General features: G+C 32.0%; 1 protein-coding gene across 1 annotated transcript in view; it reads left to right on the forward strand.

The window, feature by feature from the left end:
- LOC113404007 (bestrophin-4) overlaps positions 1 to 18164 on the forward strand; it is an 84544-nt gene that overhangs the window by 37034 nt on the left and 29346 nt on the right. Inside the window, exon 3 of the mRNA XM_064220466.1 lies at positions 16601 to 16772. Coding sequence (XP_064076536.1) covers positions 16601 to 16772 — 172 coding nt within the window. The remainder of the gene's footprint in view (positions 1 to 16600; positions 16773 to 18164) is intronic.

Genomic DNA, 18164 nt, shown 5'->3' on the forward strand with positions numbered 1-18164 from the left:
AAACATTCTTAAAATAACAATTACAATTTTAATTGACGTCAAACAAAGCGGCCATGTAAAAGTAATTATGATAAATTAATAACGAGAACTGACATTTCTTTGACAATATTTCGTGCATACATATAAGTACCTACGTATAATATGTGATACCCTCAAAGAACAATACGCGAGCATCGGTTCGCATTAGTGAGCTCGATATTTTAGTAATTGACTCCGATTGCATCCAACCATTGAAATTCTGTTTAACAATATTAATTCAGATACGTACATTGACGTTATACTGGAAATTATATGTGGAAATTAGTGCTTAATTGATTTGGTATTTAATGCGTTCAGGGAAAATAAATCCTTGCCTTGAAAATTAAATTTTCACGATGGCCTTTGGCTGATTTTATTGATCGTTTTACAATCATGAAATATTAAAATAATTATGTTTTTTTTTTATACAAAAAATTAAAGAAGCAACGCAACGGATACCGGACTGTAGGTACGGATATACTAAATAAATGCTTTACAAAGTTTGACGCTTGGTATAAAAAGCAAGTATTTAAGAATAACAAAGATTTACTGAATATTTTCGAGTTCGTTTGACACCGGCGTTGAATTTTCCGTAAAATGTGTATCAAGCCCGAAATTTCACATGAAAAAGAATTTCATTATCAAAATACTTTTTGGTTTTCGTGATAGAGTAATTATTACGAATAAAACGATTTTATAAAACGACATAACATCTTGTCATTAGCGATGTAAGGAATATTTATAATTTCTTACGTCAATTTCCATGAGCAGTGGTGACAACTTGCCATCGAGTGGTCCATTTGGCCGTCTGCAATATATTATATCAATAGAACATTAGTAAAACTTTATTAATAATGTTTAGAATTTGCCGCAAATCGCACAAAGGCAAGTGAGAACTGCAGACATATTACGTTTAGTAGATTGTATAATATTAAATTTTCTAAATATTGAATGCCGGCAGTGTTAAAATATGCTGGTGCTTCTGCGTCGCTCGTGAATACATTCCTGTTCAGTGATGCAGTAGGTAGCTTATTAGTTAAATTCTGTGAACTCTATCCGCTTACTAAATTGAAATGTTTCATATCCATATCTAGTTTGTTGGTTTGTGATGTCATTCCGAATTTCATTGTTATACATCTACGAGTTGCATGTGCACGCACACAGGTACCGAGCAGTATAGACGTGACGGATATTGGTTTTTGGCGTGTTTTGGCGTTCGATAAAAAAAATCGAATAACAGAAACAGCGTTCGAAAAATTAAGGGGAATATTTCTCTGTAAAACGAATAAAACTATTTCATAACATTTCTTTTTGAACAGTCGTTCGTTATTTTACAATTATATGTTTAATCAGTCTTTATTTTAATATTAAGCGATAGAATTTCGGATTTGCCAAGCCATATTTGTACTGGTGACGCCTAAATTACTTCGGTACATCACTAATATCTAATAAGTAAATGCAGCACAAAATATTAATAAAAAAACGACCGTCAATATGTGTAATGATAATATATATATTATATCAGTAAGTAACATGACTTTAATACTTTCTTCTCGGTGTAATTCAATCTGAAGTAACAGAGCTTAATTAGAATTCACCACCATTATTACTTTAATTCGTTAATACGACACACAACACGCATATAACGAGATTTATTAAAAAGGTAATCATTTTTAATAAATATCGTTACGTACGTATGTGTGTTCTGTACATAATATTACTGAACTTATTATTTCGTACTTTCGACAAGCACAATTTAAAGTCATACGATGTAAATATTTTATCGTTCAATATATTTCGTGTGGTTATTTTTGATTCAATTTCGACCTTCGATTAATCGAATAAAGCACGCTGTTAATGTTAGTTGTTCAAATGTTAATATTTTAAATTAATTATTACAAAGCTTTAGCAACTCTTTGAATATCAAAGAGTTGCCGATGCATGTTATTGAGTCCTTTGTGTAAGCCATGCACACATCGTCGTCTGCGACAAAACGTCAGCCCGTCATTTCGGTAACGTTTCAATTTTTATTCAGTAAATATTTGAAGCAATTTATAATTTTAAAATGTTTGAACACAACACGCTGCAAGTAATGATAGATTTCGCTACAAGTATAACTACATTGCTTTTACTTCATTTTAAATATATACATATCATCATCATCATCAGCCCACATTCGTCCACTGCTGGAGTGGTCTGGTGGTCTTTCTTCGGCAACTCGCATCCAGCTCCCGCCAGCCGTCTTGCGCAAATCGTCACTCCACCATTATATACATATAATTTGTTTTATTTTTGTACATATATTCTGGAAGAGACTTTAGTTATATATACTATTGTTAAATAAGTTCCTGCGCTTTGTAGTTTCAGCCTATATACATTTAGACTATAGACGTGACATTTCATGTTTGTGTTACAAATATCCAAATTACAATTATTGAACTACCGATTTGTCAATTTTGTAATTATGATTCTAAAATCAAGTTCATATAATTATTTTTAAATTTTAAAAATTACCTTATTGTAAATTGACACGTGTATTCGTGTAACCCGCATTGGAGCAGCGTGGTGGAGTTGTTTTCAAATATTCGGGAGAGGAAGCTTTAGCCCAGTTGTAATACATAAAATATACAGGCTGTTATTTTTGTCCGCTTGCTTATAAAGTTCATCTTGTCTTCTACATTATCTGTTGAGTGCTTTAATCACAATGCTAAAGAGTGCTTATAATACGAAAGTTTCTAATACAATAACTATGGAATGTTACGAGTTACGATCCATACGACCATTTGTTTCGTGAATCAGACGAACACGTGTTCGGATAAAGTTATTATTTATAATAAAAAATATTTCTTTTATAATTAAATATTGTTGTAAGTAACAAGCAAGGTATTTCAATGCTTATATGATACCGGATATGTAACATTTTTCATATAGATAAGGACATACGCGTTCGAACACAATACCGAGGAATGGTCGAAGCTGTGGTGCGGTCTCGCCGGATATTAGGTCGTCCATATCACTTGGAATCCTATTTTTTCAACTGAATCTCTGTTATGATGATGTCTTGACCAGTCTGGCTAAGAGCGATGTTAAAACAATTCACTATGACTCTTAAAAGAAACCTGTTTTTCAAAAAACATAGAGATGTAAAGATTTGAGAAGAGTGTTATTATAGAAAAAAAAATCGATACTCGTCAATAATTCTACTTATAGTACAGTGCATTTAAAGCCTTTAATTAGATACATACTAAAATAAATTCCTATTAAATTTTAAGTCTTAAATAATTTAAATAAACTTTTTATTTTTAATTTAGTAATAGTTTCCTAAAATTCTATATATAGTTTTTAATTATTTTTATTCAAATTAAATTTAAACTTTACCTTTTTAAATTGTTTCCAAGAAACTGTTTCTACATTATTTAAATCAATATATAAATTCTTAGTATCGTTATTTAACCTCCGTCACTCCTACGTATAGAGCTAAACCTAATGACTGCTATCGGAGTAAAATTGTTTTCATTGTCACTTCGTGAAGTTTCTAGGAATTGATCATTTCAGTTTCAGTAAAGTAAGTAAGTGTTAATAATTTGTTGCACATACTCGTACAAGTCACAATGGCAGGAATTTTTTCCCGCCGAATTTTATGACATTCTTACGCAATTATGTATATGAATATTTAGTCTTGTGATTTATATTTAAAAAACATTAACATAAGGTGATGTTTCAAATGATGTTGCGTTCAAATAAATTAGAATCTTAATTAATATTATAATTGCGAAATATATTTTTATTAGCTTTTTTGTTACGATTTCTCCTTTAACTACGGAAATACACGTTTTTTTTTTAATTTTTGTAACACGTGTTTGCGTGACACAGTAACAGTCTGTAAATTTGCCATTTCTGGACTAAGGCCTCCTCTAACTTTGCGGAGAAGGTTTTGAGCATATTCCATCACGCTGCTCCAATGCGGGTTGGTGGATACACATGTGGCAAAATTTCGTTGAAATTAGACACATACAGGTTTCCTCACGATGTTTTCCTCCACTGCCGAGCATGAGATGGATTATAAATACAAATTAAGCATATGAAAATTCAGTGGTGCTTGCCTGGGTTTCAACCCACAATCATCGGTTAAGGTGCACGCGTTCTAACCACTGGGCCATCTCGGCGTTTACGTGACGCGTATATTGAATGTATTTCGTTGCTATATATTATTAATCCATGTTTATTTATTGGTTTCTTTGATTATGGATTCTCTCAATGCCCATCAATATCAATGTTTCGCGGGAGGTTTCTAGCGGTCTATTTTGTGACACAATATTTTTATTATTTTTCTGTTTTGAAACACGAACAATTGGTCGATGGAAATGGTCCGAATTAAGTTCAGTTTCATTTGAATTATTGTGAGTTCTTTAAAAATTTAATGAAATAAAAATGTCATTTTATTAAATGAATCCAAGAAATGACCAAATAAATACATTTAATAATTCACACTTCGCATTGGGAAATAAGAACTCAGTTACAAAAATGAGTACCAAATTGAAAAATAATTTGAATAGGAAAAAAAATGAACTAACTTAATGCTAGATATATAAAATATAACTATGATAGGCGTATAAGGCCATTACTCATTGCCATATAAGAAAGTAAAACCGGGCTTAAGCGATGCATTTATAATAGGTATGACGCAGACATTTACAAATATCAAATAAAAATAGATCCATATATATATATTTTTTTTTATATATAGGTGGCAAACGAGAAGGAGGCACACCTGATGGAAAGTGACTACCACTTCTTTTTTTTTTTTTTTATTTATAGTAGAGGTGGCAAACGATCAGGAGGCTCACCTGATGGAAAGTGACTACCACCGCCCATGGACATCTACAACACCGGGGGGCTTGCAGATGCGTTGTTTGCCTTTAAGGAAGGAGTGCACTCTTTTCTTGAAGGTTCCCAAGTCGTATCGGAAAAAACGCTGGAGAAAGCTGGTTCCGCAGAGTGGTTGTGCGAGAAAGAAAATGTCTTAAATATCGCGCTATTGTTGATTTTCGGACATCTAGGTGGTGCGGGTGAAAATTAGAATTTTGACGAGATGTCCGAAGGTGAAATTCAGCAGCCGGGATTAATCCAAACAATTCCTCGGAACATTCCCCGTTAAAAATTCGGTAGAATTACATTACATTCAAGTAATGTGCATTTCCGTGTAGCAATAAAGTCTAGTTAAAATTTATTTTTGTGCACTTCTCTGAGTACATTTCGAATAGCATAACTTTAATTCCACTCCCTTTAAAAAACAACTAATAAAAATATATTGCATTTATTATCTAAATCATAAATATTATGAAATATATAATATATATTTATGCGAAATACGAGGAATACCATTTAGTTTCGCCGGTTCTTCTCAGTTTCGGTGGTAGATTTGTCAATCAATAAACAAGTATAGAAGTTCTATGTTTAATAAAGATTTTTGACTTTGACTTATGATACTTAGTTACTTCTTGCGTGACCTAGACGCTCCCTACTATTTTTGGACATTTCAAACTTTAAGGGGCTAAATACGAGTGGTAACTTTTATAAATTTTACGCGTACGAAGTCAAAACGAACAGCCAGTATGGTAAAAATGGAAGGGGCGTGGTTTATAATATACCTTTTTCATTATTATTTGTACAATATGTAGATAAACAAACTCACTTTACTGAGTAAGCTATAAATTCAAGCATTTATTTAAGACCGCTTGTCAAGGTCCTGACACGCCTCTCATCAGGTACGAGTGTATATTTTGTATTCGAAATGTGAATAAAAACACAACAATGAAAACGAATGTTTAGTTAAGAAAAGTAAAATATATAATATTAAACTATGATTCCAAAAAAAAAAAAATTATAATACATTGCCCGATATTATTGTTTAACAGCATGAGATCGTTTTATCTTGATATTTAAATAGTTTAAATAAAAGTAAATTTAAGTTCGAATACGTGTGTACGTGTATAGGTTACCGGGTGAAATGCACCGCGATGAGCGCCGAATCTAAGCTTCGGTTACAGTGTAATTTGCAAATTCGCACCATAAAAAGTATCAAAAATTGAGACAAGTGTGATGAAATGTATTTTATATGAATATAAATATTATTTTAAGCGATTAAAATTTATCATTTATTGTTGCATCGTTAATTCCGTTCGTATTTCATAAATGCACGCGACTTCATTCAAACAGAAGAAATAAAAATTGTAATTATATTCATCACAATCTTAAGTATTCGTGTATACATATATTTATTTATTAATAACTTTAAAATAGTTTTGTTATCCAAACAGGGGTGAAGGCACGCGCCAAAGTTAAATTAAAATTTAAAAAACGAAAAGAAGTATAATCATATTTGTAATTTTACTCTTCGTCGTCTCACGCACACGGAGACATATTGAAAGGATAAGTTTTATTCACTCTTAATGTAAATTAATATGTAGTAAATAATAATGCACGATTATATTAATTTACGTGGGGCACGTCTTCATGAGTGAATTGATCCTCAGTAGCTAAGTTCCGTCCTGTGGAATTAGGGAATATTACCCTATGATATTTAAATGAAATAAAGTAAGAGACTAAATCCCACTGCTGGTCTATGGTCTTTTCTCTCTTTGAGGAGAAAGGTTGGCTTTGCGGTTTTGTAGATTCACATGTGGCAGAATTTCGTTGCAATTAGACACATACTGGTTTCCTCGCGATGTTTCCCTTCACCGTCGAGCACGAGGTGCTAGATTATAAATACAAATAAGGCACATGAAAATTGAGTGGTGCTTGCCTGGGTTTGAACCCGCAATCATCGGTTAAAATGCACGCGTTCAAATCACTTGGCCATCTCGACTCTCCGAATTGTCAAATGAAATAAAATCTCCTTTAAATAACATAAAATAAAGTTACATTTAACGTCCGTTTTGCCGTTAACTTTATCTATACTAGGTTATAGTTTTGACAATATATTTTTATGGGATTTTCGTCATTGTTTAATTAAATGAAACATCTATAAATAATTGCGTGAAAATAATTTCTCTCTGTTTACATTGACATCAAAGCTATATTAAAAGAACATTTAATTAAATACATGTATGTTCTGAAAGTATAACCTATAATCATTAAAAAGTTCAATGATCATATTGATTATCGCTTGAATTCGGATATAATACAGACAAAACATAGACAGCACATACATGAGGGTATTTTGGTCACTAATGGTATGCTGAAGTATAGCTATGTACTTTGAGGCTAATACGAAGAAATTATACAGACCAGACGTACACCATCACCGCCGGTGATGACATGACTACATGCGCTTCTCAAAGCACATCTTTAACTCTGAGCATCAATTAGACTCGTCGTTAATCAGCCGAATGTCACACTCCCCAACCGGTGACACTGTTAACATCAAAGGCGATACGAATTAAAATAGGCCTCATCAAGGCCTTTTCTCAAAATATACCTGAAGCACAGGTGGGCTTATAGCTTGAATTGAAAATTATAGTAATATTGTAACAGTAATATATTATACACATCGTCTCGTAACGTTAGCGTTAAAGTTACGCAGTCTTTAATGCCTTTGCGTTAAAGCAAGTCATGCTATCGACTATTTTATTCTACTTCCCCGTAAAATATTTCCTATAAAAAAGCGTTCAGATAAATTACTCGAAATATTCCTGTTATTTTTTTTCACAAATACTATACATACTTATAGATATAAAAATCTTAATCCTTCTTAAGCAGTCTCGATTGTCGGGACTTGTTCACATGTCTGTCCTCCGCTTTCATTACAAGTACTCTTCAGAATACGATTAATTTCTTACAACAATTATATGAAAAATATATTATTTGCACTAAGCCCTAAGGCTTTGTATCGGTAGGTGTATCCCGTCTAGCTAGGTACCACCCAGTGGCGTAACTAGGTGGGCAAGGTCCCCGGTGCATGAAAAAAAACGGGCCCTCATACCCTCGCTTCACCCCCTCTTTAACTTATATTGCCCTTCAAAATTATAGATAGGAAAAAGAAAATTCTTGTGTACAGAGTCGAGGTTTTCTAGCTTCAGGAGCTGGCGAGTTGGCTGACCCGCCCTAAGCTCCGGGGCCCTGGTGCACTGCACAACCTGGCCCTGCGATAGCCACGCCACTGGTACCACCTACTCATCAGATATTTTACCGCCAAACAGCAATACTTAGTACTGTTATGTTTCTGTTTGGGACATAAGAACTTAACTCCCAAGGTTTGCCTATAACCTATTACATAACAAAGAAACATAAAACCAATAACGTCAATTTAATTCCTATTCCAATATAGATTGAAACAGTTGCCTAATATTGCAGTCTCTGTAATATAAATGTATATTTATCTTTTATTTAGTTAGTAGTTATAAGTTTTTGTTTACAATTGGTAAATGTAATGAAAATAACAGGCCGTTTCCCACTGCTGGGCAAAGACTTCCTCTTCCCACGAAGATAAAGTTTGGGGTATAATCCACCGCGTCAGCTGCTCCCATCAACGATAACTGATATATATGTGGCAGAAGTTTAACTTCGTTTAAGATTACCGGTTAGGAGACAATCGGTCATCACCTACATTTTTTAAAATATATGGATATGTTTTTAATAAACTGAACCATACTGTACATTTTTGGTGACGTCATCTAGAATTTTAACTGAAAACTGTATTGTTATAAAATTTCTTATAAACTATTCTGTTCTCCAATGATATCTGTCATAATGTACTCGGCGTCCTAATAAGTAAAACAGTAGAAATGTCTCTTTTGTTGTAAAGGTGTGATCTTGACCTGTTTTATTTTATGGTTTTAAATCGAATAATTTGGTCGAATATGTTATAGAATAATGTCATCAATTCGATTCAATGTTACGATTTCATATATCGATGTTATCAGATCTGGTTATTAATGACCTGTCTTAATTCAAATTGAATGATAATCATGTCAAACGGCTGAGTTGTAATTAACCTAAGCCACCAACGCAACCCTCCAATCACAATCGTCTTATACCGAACTGTAAGGTAAAACATGTACATCGTCTCACATCAGAGTGTAACGCATGTGGCGTTATTATGTATAAATTTGTAGCACGGCAGCAGTTTCGTATGCGATCCTTACGCGGCCCACGCACGGCCAGTGCATGGTTTTCAATTATATATTATTACGAGTAACTCGCGGCTCGGTACAGCCTTTAAGTCTGCGGCCCCTCAGTGCCATGTGCACGAGGCCTTATAATTATCAAGACTCTTATGACGAAAGTCATTAGTATATACGTGATTACCTTGGGTGCGATATTTATTTATTTATTTAAATTCTTAATTGCACAAGGTTTGTATAAAAACGGGCGTAACGCTACTGCATTTTTTACTGATAACGTAAACATTCAATGTGGATTGATGTGTATTCGTGAAACGGCTAACAGAAGTGCGGTTTTTTTATTTACTAAATAGATTGCTTGTAGCGAGAACACGTTTTTGATCCACAGCGGGAATGCACACGTATAAATAGGTCACCTAAAATGGTTTAAATTTGCTCACCATATATCAAATACTACGTCACTTCTATGAATGTTTGTGTTACCTAGAAACAAATTCGTCGATCGCTTTTTTTTGTAATTCAGTTTGTATAAAGCTCAATAATAAATTTCATGCTATACGTACTGCGTATGTTAAATATAATTAATAATAAACCGTTAATCATACGCTGTTATTGATAATACTATCAAAAAAATATAAATGTTTAGGTAAAATGAAAAAAATATCCATATATATAATAAAAACATTATTTTTATTTGAATATTTCCTAAGTCTTGTTATTTCTTGAACAGATGTCTACGGGGATCTATCTTATTAAAGATACATCTCGTTTTTTTGCTCCAACTGGTACCGAATGAAAAGATGGCAATTGTACGTTTGGCAGAAGAACGAGCTACTTACGTCAAACCAAAGACTATGGTCATAAGTAGCCCTGAGGTAACAACTAATCATCTAAAACTAGTAGGCGGCAAAATGATGAAACCTTTTTTTAAATGAAATTTTTAATATCTAATAGTATACCGGTAATTGCAAACTGTAAAAGGCACAAATTGTGACAGCTATAACTAAACTTGTCGTTATTTTAAACATAGAAACAGACAGCATGTTTTATAGATCTATTCAAACACGAAGGCGTGCACCTCCGTGTTAAATTATTGATATTTTAATAAGATAAACTTCACAAACATAATCTAATTTATTTTTTTCTGCCTTTGCTCTTGGTCGTCTCACGCACACTAAAACATCTCGTGACCACGAGCGTCACTCACCACACTAATGTACGCCGACAATAATTGAACGTGGAGCCTTCGTGAGTGAATAGATAGATGTATATTTGTCATAAAAAGATAGAAATATGCTGTCGCTACCTTTTACAATTGACTGTAGTCATTATTCGAAATAAATCTATTATATTTTTGTCAGCGTTCACTTCGAAATCGCCAGCCAGCGCCTTGACCGATAATTTTCGCTTCGATTCCATCAGCATAAAAAATGTGCAACATATCAACATACTACAAAGCCTATGTTCAACCTTAAACTAAAACAGTACCGAAGTTTCATATCAACCGAATTATTTTTTTTATAGAAATAAAAAACCAAGCTTGTTTGATTTATTCTTATTTAAAGTAATTGTTTAACGTTCGCGAATGAAGTGCATCGTTATGAACTTCGCTGGCGTTTATTGTTAATATAATAACATCTTTGTTAATATTTTTTAAACGACAATTAATGTCTTTAAAAATTGCTAAAGACTTATGTTAAATGTGTTATGACACCTTAAGTATTGTTGCTTGAAAGAAAATTGAATTTCATAGAAAGAATATTCGTTCGATTTTTTTCTTACACGCATCGCCATCTCCTGCTAATTAGTTCTACGCGGCTGTTTAACAAACAGCAATCAATTAATTCAGATTTAACATTCTTTAACATTCTCAATTAATTCGATTCCAAGCGATTGTCAGTTAAAGTAAAAGGTACGTCAAATAAATAGCTCGCCTGGATTTTCATTTAGTTTACAACATACCGTCGACATAACGTAATAAATCCAGCTCGCCCTAAGCAGATTTGCATACTTCAGTATTTTCATATTCAGAAAATATTGTGCTAATTGTAATAGTTTCGAAATGAACTAAACTACATAGATAAAACTTTATAGCGAGTATAGTGTCCCGTATTAAATTCGTAAGCTGACCAAAGCATGTTGTAAAACCACGATTATCTAAACTAAAAACGTTTTACGTTACAGGTCATACGAAAGTTCGATGTCAAAATTTCGTCCGAATTCAAAACTACATAGATATTCGTTGCAGAAAAATAGTGAGAAAAAAAACTATTAAAAATAAAAGGTTTATAAAAACTTGTGCATTTTATACGAGAAACCCTCGTGCCTGTAGTTTGTATCTAAATGAGTCCATTATAAAATAACAATTAAAAGTAAAGCGATTCTTAAATATATTTCTCTTCAATGCGGATTGATTAAATGTGGTAGTGAAACACGAAATGACCTGTTTGTCATTCAATATCAAAATAATCTTTATTCAAGTAGGCTTATAAAAGTACTTTTGAAAGTACATGTTACAGTGTAGAATTTAATGTAAAGCTATCACCGCAAGGTAGTTTCTACCGAGAAGAACCAACAAGAAACTCAGTAGATATTCTCTTGACATGATCAAGGTCATGTAGTCTCGTTACCCGTCGTATCGGTAATGGGATAGAAGACGCAAGTGTGCATACAAGACATTTTCGCGAAAATATACAAAGTAATTCATATTGAAATGTTGATATTTCAATAAAAATCCAAGTCACATTAAAATCACAGATAGGAAACCATAAAGGGAAAAGGTTGTTTAAGAATGTTCAGTGATACAAAATTGCTTTTAAATAACAGTTTTATAACTGATCGAATGAGGTTTTATTTCGTAAATGGAAAGTTATCAATAAAAATTGTATTGCGAGCATAATTATAATATTAAGTTTTACTTATTTTTACTTTGTTTTGAATATGAGCGAACGTTCTAACCATCAGGTTTATTTTCTCTCCTGTCAAATTAAATGTGTGACTCGAGAGTCTATAGCTAAGTTTGAATAAAATTGCATAAATTTACTAACATATTCAATTTCGATTCTGGCTGAACATTGAGATTGCAGTCGTTTGACTTCGGACAATTATGAAGCTGCAATCAGACAAGAACTCCGTGAGTCTGTGGGTGCTTTGTCACAGGTTAAAATTAAATTCCTAGAAAACAAACGTTTTAGCAAACAAATAGAAATTCAAGCATGAAACTAGTTAGAAACGTTATAAATACCAGTGCATGTTTGAGTATCAGCGTGGTGAATAGATTATGTATGTGAAGGAATCTCATACTTTTTCACGTGTTTATTTCGATTCGCTTAAAAATAATATCTTGCTCTTAAAATTGCAAAGTATATTGTTTTTTGCTTTTTTTTTTACTGATTCAAATATATTGAATGAAAGCACGCTCGTACTTTTGAATCGTCAGTTTTTCAACTTAGTTTTAAACCAATTATTATGGTTGCGTGAAACAAATATGTACCTTTTTTATAATATTACTAAATTTCCCAAGAAAAACATTTTGAGGATGGTCGTTTATATTCATCGATGTTTACCGAAAATTTTAAAACATTTTATACATATATAGCTAATCAGATATTTTCCAAATTATTCGATAATACGGAAGTGAATGATTTTTTAATTGCAACGTTAAATTCTTCGTTAAATAAAGGTCAAGATGAAAGGTTGATATTAATTTTCTTTTCCTACTCAATAATTAATCAATTCGTATATTTAAATATTGGCGAAATGTCGAAACACGAAGTCTAGAACTATACTAACTATCAAAAATTTTACATTGGTAAAAGACAAACACACTTGCGAAATAAACGCATCAATGATATTAGTCGCGATGTCTAATTCTATAGCTCATATGAAAATTGTCTATCCATTGTATTAGTACAAAATGATCGACGGCTCACCTTCGTCTCTATAGAATACATATATAAAATGTTCGCACTAACAAGTTTTCCCAACAAGCAATAAATCATTTTTGAAATGATACTATTAAATGCAATACACCGAAGCCGTCGAATTTTCGTCACGTGTTTTGAGTTACACGTGTACGTGTTTATTTTATCCGTATTTTCATCATTATATAATACGACGAATTGATGTTTATTGTTATTATAATAACACATTCGGGAAACATTAAATACAATAATATAAAATGATGTTTGTTTAATCAGTTCACTTATTTATTCATCATCACCGTTTCATTACATATTTTATATTCGGCTTTACGGGATACACTAATTGGCTTTGATTCCTTTGATATTAATTTTATCCTCGCTTTTAATAGTTATAGATAAGTATTTTTATTTCAAATATTGTGTCCTATATGACCTACTTTGACAACACTTGATCGTCTTGAACTTCACTTGTATACTTTGTTCATTTTGTATTCTGCATATTTTGTTACAATTTTGTCCGTACTATGATTGTAAGTACCAGAATTAGGTTAGCCGAATATTTTTGCTGCATAAAGCTTATTTTCGACCTACGGTTTTGAGGTTTCTAACGGTTTCTTTATTTTTTAAATTAAACAATTATTATAGAAGATGGTGTCAGTAAGTCAAGGTTAAGGACAACACAAAAGTGTTGGCAACACAAAAGTTGTCATATTTTGTTTTGAGTACACATAACTTATGAAACAGCTTCCACTCCCTAATCTAATAATTAATTAAAAACAAACTTAAAATGTAAAATGTCCTTTTTGTCAAAATCAAAGACCCTAAACTAGGTGTGTTACTAATCAAATAACCTTTTTGATTACAGCAGATACTGGCTCAGTTAGTTATATGTCTCATCCTAAAATGATTAAATTAGTATTTCATTGTACCGAGATACATGACCGAAAATTTAAAAATGAAAATTCTCGAACGTGAAAATAGTTTATCAACCTCTAATATAATATAGGAACCTTCATAAAAGTTTTATTAACATTTCGCCACTTGTATTCAAATCAAAATATACTTTATATAAGTAGACATTTACAAGTACATTTGAAAGGTCATTTTAAAGAATTATATTAAACCTAAAGTTACCTCGGAATGTAGATTCTACCGAGAAGACAAGAAACTCAGTAGGTATTTTATTACATTTGAAATACGAAGTTATGTCAATTAGATGTATCTAATTAAAATATATAGTATACAATTAAATTAGTTTCAACACTGTTTCCATTCAGATATTTAAATGTTTATTCAGCACAGAATAAATATTATTGTCTGGTATGTACCATTCGTTCATTGTAGATTAATTAAAAATAATCAAAGTAGTTCTATATATTGTAGGTAAATCACGACATTAAATGGTTACATAATATTCGTATTTCATTCGTATCTCTATTGGTCTAAGAATGATGTGAATGATTTAGAAACTAGGACGAGTCATAATCTGTCAGATCTGTCAAAAATACCACAATTCCGAAACTGCGTTTTATCATATCTAATGACGTTACAAATCGAATCAATTCTGATTGAAATGTGACATGCACTGTAACAACGTGTGACTCACGGAATCCTCTCAAATTGAAGGACGAAATCTACAAATCCGTAATTAGACGGAAGTTTGAAAGTCGCGCAAATAACAGAGAAAGTTACTTTGAGATGGTATGGACATTTGCCGCTGAGAGGAGACCCATATAACTAAAACACAAAAATTACGATTCAAAAGTGCTTGTAAAAGCCTACATGAATAAAGTATATTTTGATTTGATTTGGTTTGAAAAGTGGTGAGCGATGGAGGGGAAGACGAAGACCTAAGAATACATGGATGGTGAGTGTGAGATGGATGTGAACGATCAGATGACGAATAAAAGAGGAGAATGGAAGGAAAAGACATGCTGCGCTGACCCCACATAGTTTGGGACAAGTCTACAATCATATCTAGAAAATACGTTTCGACGGCGGGGATTCAAATCCATCTTTAATATATATATATTTATATATTTGACTTTGATAAAACGTATATAGTTAAACACAATATCTTCTCGAATAATTGGATTAATTAACTCGCGTTAATTATCATTATAGTCGTTTATATACTCATTGAAACTTGTTTAGGGTAAAATATCTGACAGCGACTCATACTCGTATGTACTTACGTAAACAAAATACGAAACGTACTTTAATAACCCCCGTTTAAAGTGTATAATTGTATTGAAGCTGTTAGTCATTTATTGAGGTTTTGAAATTAAATTGTAAATAACTCAAATCACGTTATGCTAAATAGAAGTTACAATGCTGTCAATTTTTGCCGCGCGACGATCACAGTCCTCGTTCGATTTTTTTTTTCATATATCTTTCTTATCGTGATTTTTTTTTTACTCTTGACGAATTAACAAAAATCATTTCATGTAATTTGACTAAAATATTTGATGTACACGCTACACTTTTTTTGCCTTGCACTAGTTGAAGGTAACCAAGTTATATTATTTACTTCACTTTAACTCAACTGTAAATACAGGTCAAAAGGTAATTTCTATATTTCTTTTTAATCGCTTTATTTTTCCTTTCATGGTACGACGTTTCTCGCGAGACTTTTCAAATGTTTGTGATAAGAAATATCAAGAAAATTTTTCTGCAATAGAAAACGGAGTAATATTGTTATTGTTCCCGTATTGAACTTGAAAGTTATAGAATAGCCTTATGATATAATACTTATATTTTCTAGCTTATAAAACATGCACGGACCGTCTTTACAACATGAAGATACGACTACGATACGACAACAACATACATGTTTTACGTATTTTACGTGTCTGTCATCTACGCGTCTTTTATATTATTCGATACGATATTTAGTTTCTGAGTTAGATAATGATACTCTCATGTTTATAGTAGCACTAAACGTAATACATTACCTATTTTTGTGAAATATTATACTAAAAAAACATTATTAAACATAAGAAAACAGAATCGAAAAGCGAGCCGTTACTTTATGTTGGCCGCCATTTTGAATAATTTGTTTTTGCAAGAATAATAAGTACATTTTTGTAGGAAAGAATTTCCATATAAATCTATTTTTTAGACTTTCCTAATTCATTTTTTTATTTTTGTCCTATTTTTACATTACAGTACATTTTATATGTAAAGCGTCTATTGTCACGCAAAGGAAATATGAGGCTAAATCGTGTGCCGTGACGACAAACGTCATGGCCTTCGAGCACATTCATATAAAAAAAAACGATTATTTGGATATGTTTTGTAAAAAGTCTATCTTACATAACACATTTTCCAGGCACACTATTCGCTGTTTCACAACGATATCAATATTGTGTCAAAACTTTTATTTAATTGTAGTTATTGGTTTTTCGATATGTTTGGTATCTGATATCGTTAAATATACAATATAAACACAGAGTATTGTTTTAAAAATAGTATAAATACACTTATTTTACTCTGTAAAATGTGTTCCTAAACTAACGCCTTGTCTGCTTACAGAATATTCGAGAAGGTGCGTCAGTATTTCGGCGCGCAGAGCGAATCTATACCCATGTCGTTCGTTCTGGGCTTCTACGTCAGCCTGGTGGTGAAACGGTGGTGGGAGCAGTACAAGCTGTTGCCCTGGCCGGACACGCTGGCGCTCTTCATCTCAGCCGGGATACCTGGAGCGGTTAGTAGAGTAATCACACTGGTAGTCTATATAAAGAATCCATCAGTGACCTTGATCGACATCAGCAATACGTTATTACGTAGTACATTTTTGGAACTGAATTTTGTTAATTAATTCATTTGTAAAGTGTCATACATGTGCGTACACACATGCATTTAATTATATTAAAGATAACTATCACAAAATGTTTAAAAATAATAATCGAATATAATATTTGGAACGTTAATATATAATATAACACTTCCACACACACATTGAACTTATACAGTGTGAGTATACTGAGCTGGGTACGTGTTCATAGTTGATAAACGATTTGCTTTAAAACGTTATAATAACAATACTGATGCGATGGTTGCTATTATGTACGTGGTGACATTAACAACAGGTATGCGGCGCTACGCTGCGTTAAGCTTTCAAATAGACTTAAGATATGTTTTACATCGCTCTTGAACCCAATTAGCACATCAGACAGAGCTTGTTTTAAAGCGTCAGTAACAGCCTATATTAAAAATATGTCCTCCGCCATATGTATAGATGACCTTTTCCTATTTGACCCGTATTTTGATTCCATTATTCATAAATTTGATATATATTTTTAATATACTACATTTAATATACTTTTGATGATTTTTCAATCTATACTGATTGTTTTCGCTGAGATAATAAGCCAAATATAATAAACAGTCATCTACAGTTTTTAAATACAGTCAGCATAAAAAATATGTGCACTTTTAATCTTCCAATATATATTTTGACGACGTTTATTGTACATAGCTTTCAAAAATGTAACATAAATATTACACTTAAATGAAGTAAACTTTAATTTTAATACATGTGTGTTCAAATGTATGAATAGAGGAACGGACTAGGATAGCAATATTTTGCTAAAATGAGTATCTTTTGTTAATGTTTTCCTGATTTGAAATCAAATATATTTTTGAACGTCGTCCTCATGGGAAAAATCATCTCCAATGTACACAATTTTGATGCTGGCTGTACACGTCCTCGGAACTCTTTATTATGGTAACACTATTCTTGAAGAAAACTTTCAAAATTGTTAAAATATTCAACATTACCTTGCCCTTTACATGTAAATAGCTTAATTATATTTCGTAATAATATTCATTGCATGTATTTATTATAATTACATTCATCCATAAGCATGTTTAAGTAACAATATAATAGGTACCTCGTAATTTAACAGTATGTTGGTTAAATAGCATATATTATGTTAATTTTTGGTTTAATATGTCATTATGCAATACTATATATAAATTGTATTCTTTACGGACGTCACTACCTTACTCGGTGACGACATTGACGTGGCCTATTATTGTAATATTATGAATTGAATATAATATGTCGATTCTTATAATCATGGAAGTCAATTAT

Source organism: Vanessa tameamea, chromosome Z (genome assembly GCF_037043105.1).
Source record: "Vanessa tameamea isolate UH-Manoa-2023 chromosome Z, ilVanTame1 primary haplotype, whole genome shotgun sequence".
Taxonomy (NCBI): Eukaryota; Metazoa; Arthropoda; class Insecta; order Lepidoptera; family Nymphalidae; genus Vanessa; species Vanessa tameamea.